The 18,795-nt window shown below is 50.0% G+C and overlaps 1 protein-coding gene across 4 annotated transcripts in view; it reads right to left on the reverse strand.

The window, feature by feature from the left end:
* The window catches only part of FANCM (Fanconi anemia complementation group M), a 61,259-nt gene continuing 42,598 nt past the window's right edge, over nucleotides 135-18,795 (reverse strand). The window contains exons 14-24 of one of the 4 annotated variants that reach the window (XM_021403041.1): nucleotides 11,850-13,758; nucleotides 9,778-9,854; nucleotides 9,606-9,674; nucleotides 8,953-9,084; nucleotides 7,463-7,619; nucleotides 6,474-6,580; nucleotides 4,169-4,684; nucleotides 3,143-3,533; nucleotides 2,260-2,551; nucleotides 1,468-1,928; nucleotides 135-1,117 (exon numbers count right to left, since the gene is read on the reverse strand). In XM_021403041.1, coding sequence (XP_021258716.1) covers nucleotides 1,781-1,928; nucleotides 2,260-2,551; nucleotides 3,143-3,533; nucleotides 4,169-4,684; nucleotides 6,474-6,580; nucleotides 7,463-7,619; nucleotides 8,953-9,084; nucleotides 9,606-9,674; nucleotides 9,778-9,854; nucleotides 11,850-13,758 — 3,798 coding nt within the window. In that variant the 3' untranslated portion in view covers nucleotides 135-1,117; nucleotides 1,468-1,780. Of the gene's footprint in view, nucleotides 1,118-1,467; nucleotides 1,929-2,259; nucleotides 2,552-3,142; nucleotides 3,534-4,168; nucleotides 4,685-6,473; nucleotides 6,581-7,462; nucleotides 7,620-8,952; nucleotides 9,085-9,597; nucleotides 9,675-9,777; nucleotides 9,855-11,849; nucleotides 13,759-18,795 lie in introns of those variants that run through there. The other 3 variants (XM_021403042.1, XM_021403043.1, XM_021403044.1) reach the window with 3 other exon arrangements.

Genomic DNA, 18,795 nt, shown 5'->3' on the forward strand with positions numbered 1-18,795 from the left:
CAGTGCACTCTCAGCTGGGTGCCCGCTGGGCCCTGGGATGGTGGCTGTTCCCATGTACAAAGCACAACTCCCTTGCCCAGGCTCCTCCCTTCCTTGGCCCCGTTTCTCCTGGTGAAGGGAGGCCTGTACTCCGATACCAATTAATTGCAGGTTTTAATTGGTTCAGTCTAAGATACAACCTTCTAGAAATGTTGCTGTACAGGATATTTTTAACGACACAGTTTTGTAATTAATTGAAAATGCCTTATACTTTCCTCTGCTGAGAATTTTTTCTTTTTTACATGAATGTAGCAGCAGTTTTATGATCTCTTAGAGAAGCAACTGTTTGAAAGTCTTTGGGACTGTTACGTAAGCACTCACTTCTCTTTTAAAATAGTGATTCCTGCCCCCCATCAGCAAAGCTCAGTATTTTCAGTGCAGTACAGAAGAATAAAGCTTTGAGCGTCTCTTTTCACTGAATGGGAGATAACAGGAAAAAAGTAATTTCTAGGCCTTCAGCTCAGGAACTCGCACTCCAGGCTGCCAGTGTTGAGTGCTCAGGAGCACAGAACAGAAACATCCCTCCTGGGCCCTGGGCCTGAGCTGCTGGGTGCCCCTTTCTGCCTCCTTCTTACTGGGACAACCCTCAGGTGCTCTGAAATAGACTTGCAGGACTTAATGTTGGGGCTGAGCTGCTTTGAAAGCGGCTGCTGAGTTCTGCTGGGCTCTTCAGATTTATCCTTCATAGAAGGTTTTGCCCAGAGAGCCCTCTCTGTACACAGAGATGGGCACAGGTTTACCTTCAAGGGGGAGCAGCTTCGCTGCCCCTCTGCCACTGCTGCAGTGGGTGGGCACAGTACTGTCCTAGCAGCACCAGCTGTGTCTTATGTGAAAATCACACTCTGTAAAGATAAGGTGGAGTGAAGCCTGTGAATAATTCCCGTGTAGGTAAGAAAGCTTTGCTTGAATTTCCACCATAATTATTCATATAACCTTAATCTAAGCCGTGAGTGGTGAGCAGGGGCCTCTGCCTGCCCTGTGCCTTCCCATGTCAGGACTTCAGTCACCTGGAAGTGGTGGACCTTGCAGCACGTGGGAGTAGGGCTCCATTTTCCCCCACTTCCAAATGCAAAGGTCTCTGGTGAAAGGGAAAACACAAGTTAGAGGTGAGCCTCTTTTTCCAGATGTTCTAGCTCCCATTGCACCCTCTGCACCTCAAGGGGGCAGGGCCTCCCCACGTGTGGCTGCAGCCAGCTGCTGTGTGACAGCACACACAGCTCAAGGAGGGTAGAATCTTCACCCAGAGGTGGTGAGGCTCTGGCACTGCCCGGAGCTGTGGGTGCCCCATCCCTGGAGGTGCCCAAGGCTGAGGATGGGCCCTGGGCAGCCTGAGCCGGAGGGCACCCAGCCCACGGCAGGGGTTGTGCTGGGGCTGTGAGGTGCCTCCCAACCCAACCCTGCAGTGGTTCAGTGAATGCTTGTACTTACTGCCCCGGGCCCATCCATCCCAGCTGTAACCCCAGGAATTGCTCGGTGTTCTGGGTGAAGCAGACACCACCAGCAGGATGAGGAGCGCTGCAGATGACGGCTCATCTTTAGGCACTGTGGTACCACTCTTCCATCAGAGCAAGGCAAGGCACTGCAGGTACGCTCCTTCCCTCTGTCAGACACAGTCTCAGGCTGCCCCAAACCCCCACGTTTCTCTGAGGATTTATTTACATATTTTACAGCGACTGTAAACTCAGTAAAGTGCAATTGAAAGAACGGCCCGAGGCTCTCAGCAGCCCCGCCTCACTTCTCCTCAGCTCTTGGTGGCAGCGTTGTTTTTCCCCTTCCCACAGAGGCTCTCGGGCAGCATCTGCGCGTCGAAGCCATAGCGCAGGTAGCGGTACGTCTCCTCCGCACGCTGCGGGCTGAGCTGGGCGCCGGCAGCGATGTCTGATGGGGAGCTGGAAGAGAGCACAGCGACACCGAGCTGGGGAGAGCAGAGACATCCCGAGCTGCCAGGGAGCAGAGCAGGGTGAGCACAGCCCAGGAGAGCTGCAGGGAAACAGTGCTGTGAAAGGAAAGGGAAGGGCACAGCAGCAGGAGGGAGAGTGGAAGCAGAGCTCGTTGATAGCCACAGCCTGAAGAGATGGAGAGATGCAGGAGGAGCGGCACAGAGCTGGAGACGGGAACTGCGGGGAGCACTGGGAGCGAGCCCAGCCCAGCCAGCAATCCTGAATCGGAGACAGTGAGAAAGCGAGGCCCCCGGAGCTCGGGGTGCTTCTCTGCTGTTACCTGTTGACCATCTCCCTCACAGAGCCAAAGTGGTGGCACATGTTGAGAGCGGCCAGGTAGCTGATGTTGGGAATGCTCAAGTAGAAGTTGAGCACTTCCTGCTTGCGGCCTTCCACTTCGGTTGGCACACGAATGGCGGCGTTCTTCCTCTGCTCCACCAGGGCCAGCTCCTTCAGCAGCACGGCAGTCTCCTCTTGGCAAGAGCTGAAAAGAACCCGGATGCCGGCCTGGAGCAAGGCAGCGAGCATGCTGTCATAGTGCTGCGTCCTCGGGAAAAACCTCGATGTCTCCCCTGCAGTGGGGCAATACAGAAAACTCTGTGATTGAAGTGCTAAATTACTGTGAAACATTATGAGTCCTTTACAAAGGCAAACAGCACAAGGATCCCCGCTTCGAGAGCTCACAGATAAAAACCAAGGAGATGGAAAGCTTCTCAAGGAAAGAGGCTGGGGGAGTCATGGGACAGGACTGACTGGGTTATTTGAGAGGAATAGGAATTAATAGTGAAAATGTAAATTAACAGCAGAGATCCTTAGGATAGGACTGAGGAAGACAGAGGGGCTGGGCAAAAGGACAGCATGGAGAGCTGAAGAGGTTTTGCAAAGCTACAGAAGGGAAGAAAGCACTTGGCCTGTGTCAAGTGAGAGATGAGCAGCACTCGAGGAGCAGTGTAATGTGAGCAGATGGATAAAAATGACGAAAATTCATCAGTAATGAATAAGTATTGCTGTGGATCCAGACCAGCTTGCGACGTTACCAAAGTACCACTCCTCCAGAGGCCACAGGAGAGCTGTCAGTCTAATTTCAGGTCCACGATTACACGCGTGGCCGGTGGGCAGCAGAGACCAGCACATCCCCACGCCGCTGCCCCGGGAACACCCACCTGGCTTGGTCCTGTCCTTCTCCACGATCACGCACACTCTCTCAAACTCGCTCTGCAGGCGCTGGATCCGCTGGGTGACCTTGCTCCTGTTGGAGGAGCTCAGCAGCTCCGACTGGAATTTCCTTTCCACTGCCAGGCGGTTGCTGACAACGTAATCGCTGCTGCCCAGCGAGCAGACCTGCACCTTCACCCCGTGCTCGGCCTTCAGCGAGGAGATGACGTCGGCGCCGGAGGAGATCTCGCGGCTGTCCACCAGAACACACAGCACCGCGTCCTTGGCCGGCAGAGCTGGAGCCGGGGGGGGCTTTGTGGACCCCGCAGCGTTCCCAGCAGCGTTCCTCACAGAGCTCCCCGGCTGCAAATGCTGAACGCCAACAGCGTGTCTGAGACGCTACAGAAACGCAAGCACAAAGAAGCGATGCCAGTTAAGAATGCGGTTTCCAACACTGATGCTCAACGGATGCGCTGTATTCCGCCCAGTTCGGAAAAACGCAATTAATAAAAGCTTTTTAAAAGGCCGCGTTGATATTGCGGCACGTGAGCGATTGCAGATGAATACTTCAATCCTCTACAAAAAAATCGGAAGGAGTTGAGCATCCAACCACTGAGCGGCCTGCATGGCAAAGCATGCAGTGCTCACTGCCACTGAAGTTCAACCAGTGTAAGAGAGGTGCGGCAGAAGAGCGTAAGGGCAGGGAATACGGCCTCAGACTGTCTTCATTTAGGACAGCAAGCAAGCGTTATATAAAGCTGCAAAACCAAATCATTAGTTGTCCCCCTCTGCTGCTGGAAACAGATCCATATTCCCTCGTAACTGCAACTAATCCCAAGCTTTCTTAGTGTTCTATTGACTGCTCAGACCCCCTCCAAGCAGAAAAGCTTCCGGTATGGCGGAGCAGTGCGGGCAGAACACCCCTTCTCCTCCCCAGGAGCACGCTCAGCCCCGTGCCCTGCAGCTCCCAGGGCAGGCTCCCCCCGGAGCACACCACGAGGCGGGGAGGGGCCCCTGCCAAAACCTGCACCCACCTCAGCAGGAGCCTGGAGATCCTCCTTCCCCAAACTGGAGCGAGGCCCTGGCTGGAAGTCCAGCATTTCGGATACAGACGCCTTCAGGCCCAGCAGCATACCGCTCTTACTCTCCACGGGCCGATGAGCACTGATGGCCCCAGCTGTTTTTTTATGCGGCACAGAAGGCAGGGACGTGAGCAGCTCAGCGTTTTCCTGTTGCGCCCTGGAGCAGTCTGTCGTGGGTTTCTCCTTGCTGACACCTGTTTCTTCCCCGCTGGAATCGCTGAGGACGATAATTCGGGACGGCTTCTTCTTCTTCGGGACCGAGCAGTTCTGTTCCACCTTGGCTCTGTGCAGTTTTTCTCTCCGCCGAGTGAGGTACCGCCGCCTTCCACCAGCGAAACTCTCGTTATTTAAGAGGTCAAAGTTAACGCACACTTCCTCCTCACTCGATTGGCTTTTTTCGCAAGTCTCCTCGTCCCCCCCCACCACACAGAAGCTGTCTTCTGCGTAAGCCTCGTCTTGCTCGGGGATCTGGCGGGGGGGGGAAGAAAAACAAACCTGGTGAGAGCGAAGCAGTGCAATGACTTTGCTCTTCCTCTGGGTACGCCTTTGCTTATCAACGCGGCCCACAGACGCAGAGCTCCTGCGCTTCTCACACATCCACATCACATTTCACTGGCTGAGGTTGGATGTTAGGAAATATTTCTTCTCCTAAAGAGCAGTGCTGCACTGGAGCAGCTGCCCCGGGAGTGGTGGGGTCACCGTCCCTGGGGGTGCTCCAGAACATGGAGATGTGGCACTGAGGGATGCAGGCAGTGGGCACGGTGGGGTGGGGTTGGACCTACCTGGTGAGCTTGGAGGGCTTTTCCAGCCTTAACGATTCTATGATTTATCACCAGAAAGCTTTAAGGGAACATGAATTGCAAGCAAGGCTCACTAGCAAATCACACCAGGACCATGGCGCTGCACAGGGCTGCAGGCGAATGCCACACAAGCACACTGAGGACAAGCTGGGTTTGCACAAAACCCAGGCAGACTGCACACACAGCACTACCTCCAGTACAACATCAGCTCTGCACAGACGCGCAGCTCTTGCTGACAGAAGCACTTCATGGGGCCTTTATGATTTACAAAATGAAATGCAAGTTCAAGTTTTGCACCTTCAGTAGCATCCTGCCTCGGTGTGAACAACAAAGCTGGCCCTGTAAGCCCATGCTGGTCGGAAATTGAATTGCATGCGTTCTTATCTGCTTGCAGACAATCAGCACAAGCTGAGTTTTTGTTCATTACCAGCAACAACAACAAAGTAGTTTATTCTCTGCATCAAATACAGACCTCAATTTTATTTTGCCGAAGACAACAGACAGGCAGGAATGTGGGAAAAAGAAAGAAACCTCGGGGCGGGGGGTGGCAAGGGACCATCCCAAGCATCCATTTTTCCAGTTCTATGATATATTTGGTCTCTATGAAATAGGGGGGAAAATTGAAGACTAAATAACTAAAAAAATCCTGTACAAATGATTCGTCGTGCGATGTGTGAAGGGTGCAGAGTAGAACAGAATCCAGAAGGCTGGACATAGGACACATCCCCCCATCCCCTGGGGATCAGCTCCGGAGCCACTCGTGCTCAGGACACAATGCAGCCTCCAGGGGCCACATGAAGGCTCAGGCTGCTGCCAGGGCTGAGCAGCAGCAGTCAGCATGGCAGTGAGAGAGGAAGCATGCTGCTTTATTCCCTCATCTTTATCATCTGGATCTAGGGAGCTAATCTTGTGTTTTACTAGAGACATTGGCATCTACTGGCATTGCCGCTTGCCTGGCAACAATAGTGCAGGGCATACAGTTGGGTTAACAGGAGCAGCCAAAATGCTACACTTCTGCTGTGGGGCTGCTTCCTCCTGGGAATTCAGCACAGGAAACACCACGTGCTGAGTGAGAGGGCTTCCCAGGAGGTGCCAGAGTTGGGCAGAGGGAGCAGAGAGGGAATGGAAGCTGGTGAGCCTGGAGGCACCTCATGGTCCCTACGTGGCTCAGCAGGAATGACCACAGCTCCTGCACTGGGCTGGGCTGGGCTGAGCAGTGGGCTACTTTTGCTCCACACTGCTGCCAGCCTCACTGCGGCCGAGGGAACGTGTGTGCTTCTATCACAGAACTTCTGCATGCTTTCAACTTGACAATCAAAATGATGTCAAAAGTCTTTTGTTAGAACTTACTACTCAGCACCAGTAGGCTCCAAGCGGCTCTTGAAGGTAGGACAGGAGCTTAAATACTGTCACACGTAACTCAACCTCACACGGACTGCAGCTGCTTGGTTCCATACCTGTGAGAAAATCTCAGTGCTGTTGAATTCCCGATGCACCATTTTGTATCTGCTCCCCAGAGCTGGACTGCGCACAGACTTCAGGTAAACGCCTCTCATCTCAGAGTCTGAAGTAAGAAAAGAGAATACAGTGCTACTGAGGATACGTTTTTTTCTTTCATTCTTACGAAATCTTGTTTTCCACGAGCCGTTCCTTGCAGCCTCCTATGTCTGAAGTTCTCCAGACTCCTCCTGCAGACCCCTGCTCCGCAGCACTGTGCCCAGCCTGCACAAGGAGAGCTGCCCCCTGGCCCAGTGGGATGTCCCTGCCTAGAGCAGGGGTTGGAACGAGATGGGCTTAAAGGTCCCCCCCAACTCAAACCATTCTATGCTTCTAGGATTTCAGAGTCTGTATGAGACTAGTATAGAGATTTCAGTAGAGGAGGAAAATCCTCGGCAACATCTGGAAATCTCTTAAATGGCAACAGGATGATTCCAGCGTGTAAATATCCCAGGGGCAGACAAGGTTTAGAACCACAGGGGGGAAGTGAATCTTGGCCAAAAACCAAAACCATTTCAGCTCTGACAGTGCCAACATCATAGTTCATCTTTAACGCTGGTACTGTTATTTCACATCATGTTACAGACCTCTCTGTACAAGAAGACCTGAAACTTCAGAACTTACTAAGTGAAATGGGAAATTCTGTTTCCATTTGTTCCTAATGTTGTACCAGGGGCTGGCTGACTCACAGTCAGAGAACTCCTGCCTCAAAACACCCGTTCTCCACAAAGCAATTGCACGGCAGAGATTCCTGTGAAGACTTACTCCATAAGAAACCCACGGGAACAGAAATAGAAGAGGTACAGAGATGGAGAGCACCTCATCGAGCACAGCTGAGGACGTTACTGCTTACAGCTGACACGCAGCAACTGGCTGAGGGCTGCACCTCTCACACGCCACGATCTGAAACACCTCCTTCCTTCAGTCACACACCACTTCCCACACTCACCATTTAACACTTGTGTGACCTCTGCGTCGTCATTCAGGAATTGACCAAGCGAGGAGCTCAGCTCCTGGTCTGTGTCTTCGCTCTCATCAGAAGAAACACAGCTCTCGTCCTGCTGGGACAACTCGGCTTCTTCGTCTAAAAACTGTCTTGCCGCATTCTGAAAAGGAAAAGAAACCCCAAAGAAACTTTTAGCCAGGCTAATTCACTACTGCTACAATTAGCTAGCGTTACAGGAGGCCTCCCACTAAATCCTTTCGTGGACTCAGAACATCAGCCAAAAGGAGAATCCGTCCCAAGGGAAGGGGATGGGGAGAGCACAGCGCACAGAGAGCGCCCAAGGGCGAAGCTGGGCTGCGAAGGGCTGGCCAACCACACCTGCACTGTGCCCTGCTGCTTGCACCAGGTTAATGCTGCAAGAAGAACTTACTCACATCGGAGCTAAGCTGCCCAAAACCTCATGTTATTTTGTAACTTGTAAATCGGAACCGCTTTTTTGTAAAGAGCTCCTAAGTAATAGGAGGAAAGCCAGATGCGGGAGTGCTGCATTACTCCGACCCTCGGACTGTCAGAAACTTGAGGCGCAGCCCTCGCTCTGCTGGTCAGATTGAAGATCATCCACGTTGTAAATTCATTGGACAGCAAAACTCATCCTTGAGGAAACGTCCTCTGCTCGTGGATGAGGTGGCACTTCAGCCACCAACCGCAGCACAGCAGGCAAGAGACAAAGCTCGGAGAAAGGAAGGAGTTCTGGGTGATGTTCTGTCAGAGTGCTGTAACTTTTTCTCTTATAATATCAGCTACAATGGATCAAATACAACCTTGAAAGAGAACCATTCCGTGTCTCGCTTTCTCCCGCAGAATGATTTCTTTGCCTGCAGAGCATTCCCAATCAAAGCACAGTGCTGTCCGTTTTTGTGCAGCGCTCAGAACTGCTCCAAGCAGCGACACCTCTGATTCTCAGCATCTCCTGAGTCTTTTCTTCTAACACCCCTGCTTACAGCAATTGGTAAGCCTGAATGACAGCCACTGTCAGCAGCCCCTTTTCTAGGAGACTTTTGATGATTAGGAAATGCACCGGAGGTCACCGCTTCCAGGGCAGAACTCGCAGTGCTAATGCCAGGCAGCCTCCATCCTTCTTACTTGCAAAAGACCACGAGAGGACGAACTGCAGCACGAAAAGCACCGTGCAACAGAAACTAACAGAGAGGGCAAGCAATGCGGCACCAGGGGAGGTTCAGACCAGCTTTACAAAGCACTGCTTCATGGCGAGGTGTGCAGACACTGGGCCAGGCTTTCTGGGAGGCTGGTGCTGCCCCGTGCCGGGCAGTGCTGGACAGGCTCTAGGACAGCACCCTCGTTGCAAACACATTCACTTATATACGTACATACATGCAAGACAGGGCAAAGCAGCTACATGCATTGCAACCTGAGCTGACAAACACAGAGCAACACAGCTGCTCCAGCCCATTCAGAGGCATGGAGTGCCATACCTTGCCTGTAACATTGCTCCTGACCTTCTGACGTTTCGCACTTCTCAGCTTGGTGCCTGCTGCTGAGCAGCCCTTCGTGCTCCTGCTGGGGTCCCTGTGAAAATCCACGCCGTCGTCACTGGACGCGTCGGACTGGAGGAGAGTCACACCAACACTTCAGAAAGTAAGACTAAAGCGAGCCGCCTTTCAGTCACACAGTCACTCTTCAACATCTGCTCCTTCCTAATTAACACCAGATTTTTGCAATTGATCACGCACGTCAAAATGATGCTAATCATCCTATGAAACGCATGTCAGAGTAGAACAGAAGAACACATCGTTTGGGATGAAAAACCAGATTCATTGTGGCGTGAACATTTCTTTTTGATTCAAAGCTTTGTGGAAGAAAGGCTATTTGCTGCCTCTCACAAAGTCCAGCTCTTGCACCTGCACCAATAATCCTCCCCCAAACAACGACAAACTCATCATGTGTAGGAGACTCTGGGGGAGAACGGAAGGGAGGAAAAGAAGGCATTCCAGTGCGCCTTCGGGCAGAGGGCACAGCATATTGGCAATATGAACACTTCCCTACTGGCTGCAGATAGAGTACATGCTAAGGGGACACTCCATGAATGGGCTGACATTATTTCCCTTAGTACAAAGCACCTGCTAACCGTGTTCAGCGGGTGTCGGCGTTTCCTGATGGCACGAACCGGAGATCCACCATCACTGTCATTCACAACCTACACAGACAGAGATAAGAATAATTGCAGAGAGAAGCTTTGTTCTGAGGTTTGACGTGCTCGCCATTTTGCTTCTCTTGTCTTTTCCCCTTCTAAGACTCACATCAGGAGACTTCAAAACATTGTTTCTCCTGTTCTTCCTCTGGAAAACAATCTCTTCTTCACTTTCACTGCTGGTTCCTACAGGAAAAACAGTAAGCAAGAATCGTAAGGAAATGTATTGTTCAGGGTGCAATATTGCTACAGCTGAACAACCAAAATCCATCTCTTTTATACAAGTACCTCCAAAGGAGATTGCTTATTGATCTGTGCAGCGAATACTGCTCTCTTTTAATCAAAATAAATACTCTCCAGTTGAGACGTACAATAAATCCTGCTTTCCTGGAGATTGTCCGAGAGGAAATGATTTCCCCAGGGAGTACAGACACAGAGAAAGGGAAGAGAAAAATGGAACAGGAGCCGTGACATCTCGAGAAGCAGCCCCTAGAAGGTGAGTTCAAGTGTCACACTTCTGGAAACGTTCTGCCATACACACGCCTTTGGATGCACTGAAAACTTGGTCCTGGTGGATGAACAACTGAACATGAGCCAGCAGCGTGCTCTTGCAGCTCAGAAAGCAAACGGTGTCCTGGGCTCCATCGGAAGAGGGGTGGCCAGCAGGGAGGGGATTGTCCCTCTCTACTCTGCCCTCGTGAGGCCTCATCTGCAGTACGGCGCCCAGGTCTGAGAACCCCAATACAAGAAAGACAGGGAGCTGTTGGAGAGCGTCCAGAGGAGGCCACGAAGATGAGCAGAGGGCTGGAGCACCTCCCCTACAAAGACAGGCTGAGGGAGATGGGCTTGTTCAGTCTGGAGAAGAGAAGGCTGCAGGGTGACCTCATTGCAGCCTTCCAGGACCTGAAAGGAGCCTACAAACAGGAGGGGAGTCAGCTCTTTGAAAAGGTAGATAATGGCAGGACAGGGGGAAATGGTTTTAAATTGAGGGAGGGAAGATTTAGGTTGGATATCAGGGGGAAGTTCTTTACCAAGAGAGTGGTGAGGTGCTGGCACAGGCTGCCCAGAGAGGCTGTGGATGCCCCGTCCCTGGAGGTGTTCAAGGCCAGGTTGGATGGGGCCCTGTGCAGCCTGGTCTGGTATTAGATGTGGAGGTTGGAGCTTGATGATCCTTGGGGTCCCTTCCAACCCAAGCCATTCTAGGATTCCATGAAAGAAAACCAGAACTCACCAGACACACCTAACTCACATCTCAGACAACTGCAGCCTTTTCTGTTTCTCCCCCAAAGGACCGCTGTTGCTGGAATATATGAATATGAAAAAGGGAGAGAATAGGATCTCCAAGCAGCATATGAGTGGAGGGGAATGATGGCCATTTGTGAGGTGCATTTACTGAACAGAAATGATCAAAACCACTTAAAAAGTAAATAAATATGCTGTTCCTAAAAGAGAGAAGCACAGAAAAGCAGACAGATGGAGGAAATAAAAACAGAACAGATCCCATAAGAAGCTGATGTTTCAAATACAAACCAGGCTCGTGCAAAAGGCATCATCAGAAAATTTTAAACAAGTCAGTTGTCATGCAACTATAAGAAAGAAACTCATCAGTAGAGTTTCTGTTCCTTGGGAATGATGATAGAAAAATGTAAGAACAGGGACACAGGGAGTGAAGCACAACGGATCTGGTGATTACGAATAAGCCTCTGAGAGGATTAAGAAATGGCTTTAAAGGCAGATGTAGCTCACATGGTTATGTCTGCCATGGCTGCACTGTTAGCGTTTGTGGAGAGGTATCAGCAGTTTAATTCTGACTGCTTTCTCCAATATGTATGCACGCACTTCAGCCTCAAATGGGTAAGCTAGAACGCAGGGCGCGTTACAGGAGGCTGAAGTTCTGGAAAGCCTCCTGATGGGGCCAGATTCGAGTAATACAACCATTGCTCCCTTCTTGTTCCATCCTAACCACCTAAGTCACAACAGCTAGCTGAAGATCATCGAATCATAAAGGCTGGAAAAGAGCTCCAAGATCCCCAAGGCCAACCCCAGCCCAATCCCACCATGCCCAGTGACCATGTCCCTTAGTGCCACATCTCCGTGATCTCTGGAATCTGAAAGATCCTGCGTTCAGCAGTATTTGCTTAAACATGAAGGTATTAACTGACTGTACACTGAATTCCCTACCTTCAGCAGGAAGCACAGGTGAAATACGAAGGTTGGTGCCTTGCAGGTTTTCAGTTCTTCCTCCAGCGGAATCAAGCGCATCCAAGGCTGAACTCCCAAAGTTCTTTCTCTGTGAGCTTGCATTGACTTCACCTGTAGGATGGACCTCTGGAATTCCCTCCCTGACACTGAATAAAACACTCTTACGAATCCTTTTGGTAGCTTCAGCACGGCTGACCTTTCTGCCCGTTGGGGTAGAAAGTGAAGGAGGCAAGCTGCATCCCATCCTGCCCCCTGGTGTCCCCCCAGGTGCTGCTGTGTCCCTCTCATTTCTGCTCTGCAGTGGCAGCGGTGTGGACATGTTTCTTCCCTCTAGACTTCTGCAATCCCATTTTGGCGACATCTGAAACCTGCAGCCATCGTTCAGAGATTTTTTACTGCTGGTGAGCTGAACACCTGCACGGCTCCCTGAGGCACTGTTTAATTTGGGGGTATTAACAGGCTCCATATCTTCTTCAAAGACTTCCTTCTCACACTCTTCAATGGAAAACCCCAGATCAAAATTAACAGAAAACAGTTCCTGGGAGGCATCACAGAGGTCACTAGTATCCAGGGCCTGCTCCATCGCAGCGCTACCGCCCCAGGATCCCATGGGTGCCATCTCCCCATGCATTGCCCCTTCCTTGCAGGCTCTGTCCCCATGTGGGCAGCCCGGCCCTGCAGCAGGCCGAGTAGCTTGCCCACTTGAACCCAACCTGAGCGAAGGCTCGTTATTTGCAGGCGTCATTTCATTATTAGCTCCGTAGATGTGTTCCTCTTCAAATAAATGTATACTCCTCTCTTCATCAATAGTCACATTTTTCTTGTTCGTTTCTAAATGCTCGTCATCTCCTTGAACAAAATGTTGATTTGAAGGGTTATTTGTGCGATCTGCCGTCGGAGATTTCTTCTCAACTTCCGTGAATCCCTCCTTGCCCAACAGACTGTGGGAGCTGCCGCCCCATGGAGGCCCCTCCTCGGCTCCACCAGCAGCCGTGGGCGAAGATGATGCAGGTTTTGGAAGGCAGGTATTTACAGGAGCACACCGGTCACCGGGGACTTCCAGCTCCGGATTTCCAGCAGGCAGCAGTGAGTGACCAACTTCTGAGGAAGAAGGAAAGCTTCTGTCCGGCAGCTGCCCTGAACGACCGCTGCAACTCACCTTGCCAAGAGGGCACAGCGTTTCCTCACGTCCCAACATTTTTTCCAAATCTTGAAGTTTATTGACAGGGGGAGGAGAACGTGCTAACAGCCTCTTCACGCAGGAAAGCGCTCCTTCTAGCCTAGGAAGCTCTTCGGATGAGCTCTCAAGCACAAACGAATCCATGTGTGATTCAGGGAGATAAAACAAGTCAGGGGACACGGGGGATTTCTCGGCCGTGAAGCTGCTGTAACCCAAATCGGCGTGGTTCAGCCCCACTGAACTGCAGTGTTCATCCAACGACCTCAGATCCTTTATCGCTGCACTTTCATGAGTTACAGTACTGTCACTGTCGTCACATAAGTCATTAAATCCATTTAAGTCAAATGTCACCCTCTCCATCTCCTCTTTTTGGCTGCCCTGGTCAGTACTCTCGAGCGGAGCGAGCCTTCTTGCAGAGCAAGGACCTGAAGCATCGGTATCTGCAGGCAACTCAGGCTCTTCCAAATCCAGTCCAGTTCTTTTGTGAGTCTTTGCGTCCGTTGTTTTAAATATAGAAAAGAATTCTCTCTCATTATCACTCACATCAGGTAATAATGGTTTTTTTGTGCGCGCCACGCCTCTTTTGGATGAGTGTGCCCTCTGAGCAATCGAGGAGCTGGGCATGGAAAGACGGCTTTTATTCCTTGGGACATGAACATCCTCAATGCGTAGGTGAGGCTGGAGCTCCAGTTCATAGCTGCAATCTCCCTGGTGGAAAACACGGTGTAATATTTACTATAAATGCCGAAAGGCCAGCAAGGATTTGTCATGAGAATATTTAAAGCAAGTGGCAAAGATTTTTCTACTCCCAAGGGTTATCAGAAAGGTGAAAAAAAGGGAAGTGCTTTGCATTTAAGGTCACAGCTTTAAAAAAAAAAATGTTTCCTGGCAGCCTAGCTGCAAACCCGTGCGGCAGTAGTCAAATCTGAATGTCTTAGAAAGATAGAAAATACCGTGCATAAATAACGATGGCACTAAACAGAGCTGCAGTGCACAATACTCACTGCTGTGCATCTGTGCAGCTCTCAGAACATAACAACAAACAGCTTCACTTCACTAACCAAATGTGCAAGGTGTTGGCTCCTCAGCCTAACGCTAAGAGCAAATTTAGAAAGGTGGAGGGAGCAGAAGAAGGCCTCATTCAAGGAACACACGAGTCTGTAGCTCTCTGTTCTCTTTGTACTGCTGTCCATAATTTGGCTATTGCCATCGATGCCACATTAAGGATGTCTCGCTTACATACTCTGGACTTTGCTTTTTCCATGGATGCTTATTAATCTCCTGTTCATAAACGCGCTGACCTAGGCAACCAACCAACCCTATAGAAACACAGCTGAAGAAAGCCCAGCAGGCATCAGCATAGCTCCCAGTTGCCAGCATCCACAGGAGGACAGCCCGGATTGAAAAGCTGCTTCTTATTGTCCTTCTCCCTCTCTCCTTTAAATTAAGACTGCAAAATCAAGGCACTCCATCTCTAAAAGGAAGCGTAAAGGCCAAACGAGGCTCTGATAGCAGTGGTTTCAAACGCCCTTTCAAAGTTTAAACTTGCTTCACTAATGATTATTTTTTTAATGGAGCAGTAATGACTAAAGACAAGGCACATTTATTTTGTAGCAGTTCGGTCAGAAGAATCCCTAGGCTCCTTCATCCCTGCAATAAAACAAAGTACTTCTATACTGGATGAGAAGATGACTCATGATGTTACACGCTTTCTACACAATTAACAGTCTCCAAAAGTCTTATCAGGTATAAGTAGGAAAAAAATAAGCTCCTTGCAATCTCAAACTCCTGAACTCTCCTCCCTGTCCCAAGAGAACATTGTTAGAGAAGTTCTACTTCAGCTTGTGCAGGCCACTACTCAAACTTCAGCATCTTCCCACGGCATCCGTTACCCTTCCATCCTCCACTAACTCTTCACAAGCCAGACCCTTCACTCCTCCCATCTGTACCCACGCAATGCACAGGCTCCTCTCGCATGGACGCAACCCCTGGGCTTCATTCGCAGAGAACACGACTTCTCATTTCATCAACACCTGCTCTCTGCATAATGGAGCCATTTGGGAAGTTTCAGAGCTTTCTAAGAGATGACACTGTGACACCAACATCGTTGGACCATCTGGTCATCTCCTCCTAAAGAGACTGGGAGGACACTGGACTTGCTGATCTCGAAGGTCTTTTCCAACCTCACAGAGTCTATGATTCTACAAACCAACACAACCAGAGCCTCCACAGCCAGCACGCCTGCAGCTGCTGCTAAACTGACTTCTACTGCCAGACTCCTTGTGATAACCAGGGGAGTCGACCATGGAAAACAAGGCTGTGAGATACTCTGAAAATCATTCTGTCTCTCCCACTGCACAAGGCAGAAAGAGCCATACCCACACTTACTGCTGGCTGCCTTCTCCAAGAGTGCTCCTGAGAACTGCCCAGGGCTGAGATTCCAAGCTGTCTTCCCTGCCTTTGAAAACAGCTTACAGCCTGACACAGCTTTGGATACGCTCTGCCTGCAGTACTTAAAGCACGCTACGCAGCATCAAGAGTAACGCCTCATTCGTCAACTTTTAGTAATAATGAAAATAATAATATTTTAATACTAACTTCACAGGCAGGCCACAGAAAGGATCGTGAGCAGCAGAAACAAGGGAGAATCTGTGTACAGGCTGTTTTGAGGTCAGGGGCACAGCCGGCTACAAATCCTGTTTACCACAATGACATCTGTGTCTCGGTGATGAAGTACGTGATTTCTGTAAGGTCAGAACAGCAGGATGGAAGAGCATGGAATCCAAGCATTGCAGGAGCATAACAGATATTAAATGGATTAAAGACTGATTAGCCGCTAAACCACTGAGAGTTATTGAAACAGAAGCAGGTGATGCTCCTTTCCATTTGTAAGAGCCGCAGCTCAGCCCATTCTAGACCCTACACCATTTTATAGTTTTAAAGCAACCCAAAGTAGCACAACTCATTAATTAAACCTGCAGGAAATGATGAGGGCTCTAAGCAGGGAAAATGGTCATTCAAATCGCATCTGGATCAGGGGTAAACCAACAAAGAGCAAATCCAAAAGACAACATATAGCAGAAGTCTGTGTGTCAGCACAACAGCCCCGAGGACCAATAGAGCGGCCAGGGCAAACGCAGACACCTGCTCTCAGGCTTACGTGCAGCTATGCAATCGTTCTAGTTCAACTCAGTTCAACCTGCTCATTCGAATGCTTTCTCCCAGCAAGCCCAGTTAATGCTGATGGAGTGAAAGGACAGAGTTGAATTTATCACCTCGTCACCGGGACGATGCGCGCAAGCTGCGCGAGCACAGGAACCGGCACCTTGCTTACACTGCTGCACCAAACCCGTGACCTCGCTTGGAACTACTGGTGTAGGAAACAACAGGCTTCCCATTGCAGAAAATTAAAAGGAAAAAGGAGATATAGGTACACAAAAATTCTGAAGGTTTGAATATCTTATGTCTATGTGTTTTCTAGCATTTAAACTTAAGCATATTGCTAATGTCAAAGCTGAAGTTAACCTCTCCCTCCTCGTAAGCCACTTTGGATGTACACTTTCTAAAGAGAAAGTGCCCAAACCTCGGTGATTTTGCTATTTAAAAAAGAAACAACATGTCTGTCAACAGATAGGATACAGATTTTAACGTTTATAACTTCCTTAATTGAAAGTTTTAATTAAAACCGTGGTAAGCGCAGCACGAACAATTGGCATTCCCATCTTCCCTGACCTATTTTCAGAGCTGCTTTGAGCTAGATCTAGCAAAGAAAGGCTTCTGAATTTTTAACTTTCACCCTGAGCATTACACCCCATTGAGTGAACACTGCCAACGCATGCAGCCACTCGGGTCTATTTTCTGGTCAACTTAGGTTTCAGCTTGAATATTAGTAATAATATTACAACAACAAGGCTGGTGGTTTTCACGCAGTACTATTCACGAGCAGGTAGAGCACACGTCAAAGCAGCACGTTCCATCTGTGTGAATGACAACAGTTTGTATTTATCTCCACAGGGACCGTCTGACCCCCCCAGTGCTCAAGGGAAGCCCTCGTGTTTGCCCTGCACACACGACCCTTACCACGCAGACCTGGTGTGTATTCTGAAAGACAAAACTACATCTGAGCACTTATGGCCGTTCTTCCCCCGCTCCCTACGCTTCTTAAATACTTCTTAGGCTGCAATTATTGCTTTGAATAGAATGGATATTTTAACACGCATTCACTGAGGAAGTTAAACCACACCTCAAAGGTTGGAAAAGACCTCTAGGATTCCCAAGCTCAACGCCAGCCCACCCCGCCGTGCCCACTGACCTCAGTGCCACATCCCCACGGCTCTGGGACACCTCTAGGGACGGTGACATCCCCGCTCCCTGGGCAGCTGTGCCAGTGCAGCACTGCTCTTTCAGAGAAGAAATGTTTCCCAGTATCCAACCTGACCCTCCCCTGGCACTACTTGAGGCCACCACCTCTCAACCTATCGCTGTTACCTGGGAGCAGTGGCCAACCTCCACCTCGCTCCTTTCACGGAGCTGTACAGAGATCTCCCTTGAGCCTCCTCTTCTCCAGGCTGACCCACCCCAGCTCCCTCAGCTGCTCCCCATAAGACGTGTGCTCCAGACCCCTCACAGCTCTCTTGTCCTTCTCTGAACACGCTTTGGAAGATGACTTCTGGATGAGAGAGGAATCAGTTCTCCTCCAGCAACTCTCATTCCTACTAGAAGAGCTTCTCCTGATCGTCTGGAGGAGGAAATGCCGTCAAAAACTTTCTGGGGAAGTTCAAGTTCATTATACACAGCCAGTGACTCTTAAAATTACCCGCAGTTGATTCATCACAGAAGTCTAATGACATAGGAACCACAACTTCGCTCCGCAGCAGCTGTGCTCCTTCTCTTGCTGCCAACAAGCCACTACCGATGGATCTAGCAGTTCTATCACTGTCTTGGTTTCAGGCAGCTTCTTTGGAGCCAATCCACCACCAACTCCTCCTCTTACTGCCACCACAAACACGTCCTCAAACCCAAGTCACTGTCTGACACGTCCCGTTGCTCCGGGCCCTGCTGATCAGAGTGGCTGGGAATTCCTGGCAGGACACCATCTGCTCCTCTTCAGTGGCAGCTGGCTGCTGCTCATTTAGCTGCTTATACTAATTTTACTGACACATCGGCTGGAGAGAGCATCTGGCTACGCAGCAAACGTACAATAAGAGCACTAAAAACACACTTAGAAAGGAAGATTTATTAGCAAAATCAGGCTTCTGCACCCTACCAGTCATGGGGTAATGTCATCAAAGAGGCAGAGCGGATATTCCAGAACAACAGGAGCGTCAGAAAACAAATCCAAGGTTTCATATCTGCTTATTTTACAAAACTTTCTGGACAGAAGTGACAGCCAGTTAGCATTAGAGGTGTGTGAGCTGGTAGCGCAGACTGCTCTGTTATTTGACATACAGACAGGTCATTACAGTTGATATTTGCCCTTTGACTTCCTTAGCCTGGGTAGAAGCACACACGGAGACATGGCTCGGTGGGCACGGTGGTGACAGCTTAATGGTTGGACTTGGTGATCACAGTACTCTTTTCCAACCTTAACGAATCTGTGATTCTATGATTCCGTGACCTGAACACCACTATTTAATTTCCATGAAAATACAGAGAGCAAAATCATTCCTGTGTTTCCATGCCCCTCAAAATGCAAACAGCATCTTCAGTGACGTTTGGTGCACAGGAGCTCCTACAAGAGCCACC

This window comes from Numida meleagris, chromosome 6 (assembly GCF_002078875.1).
Source record: "Numida meleagris isolate 19003 breed g44 Domestic line chromosome 6, NumMel1.0, whole genome shotgun sequence".
In the NCBI taxonomy this organism is placed as follows: Eukaryota; Metazoa; Chordata; class Aves; order Galliformes; family Numididae; genus Numida; species Numida meleagris.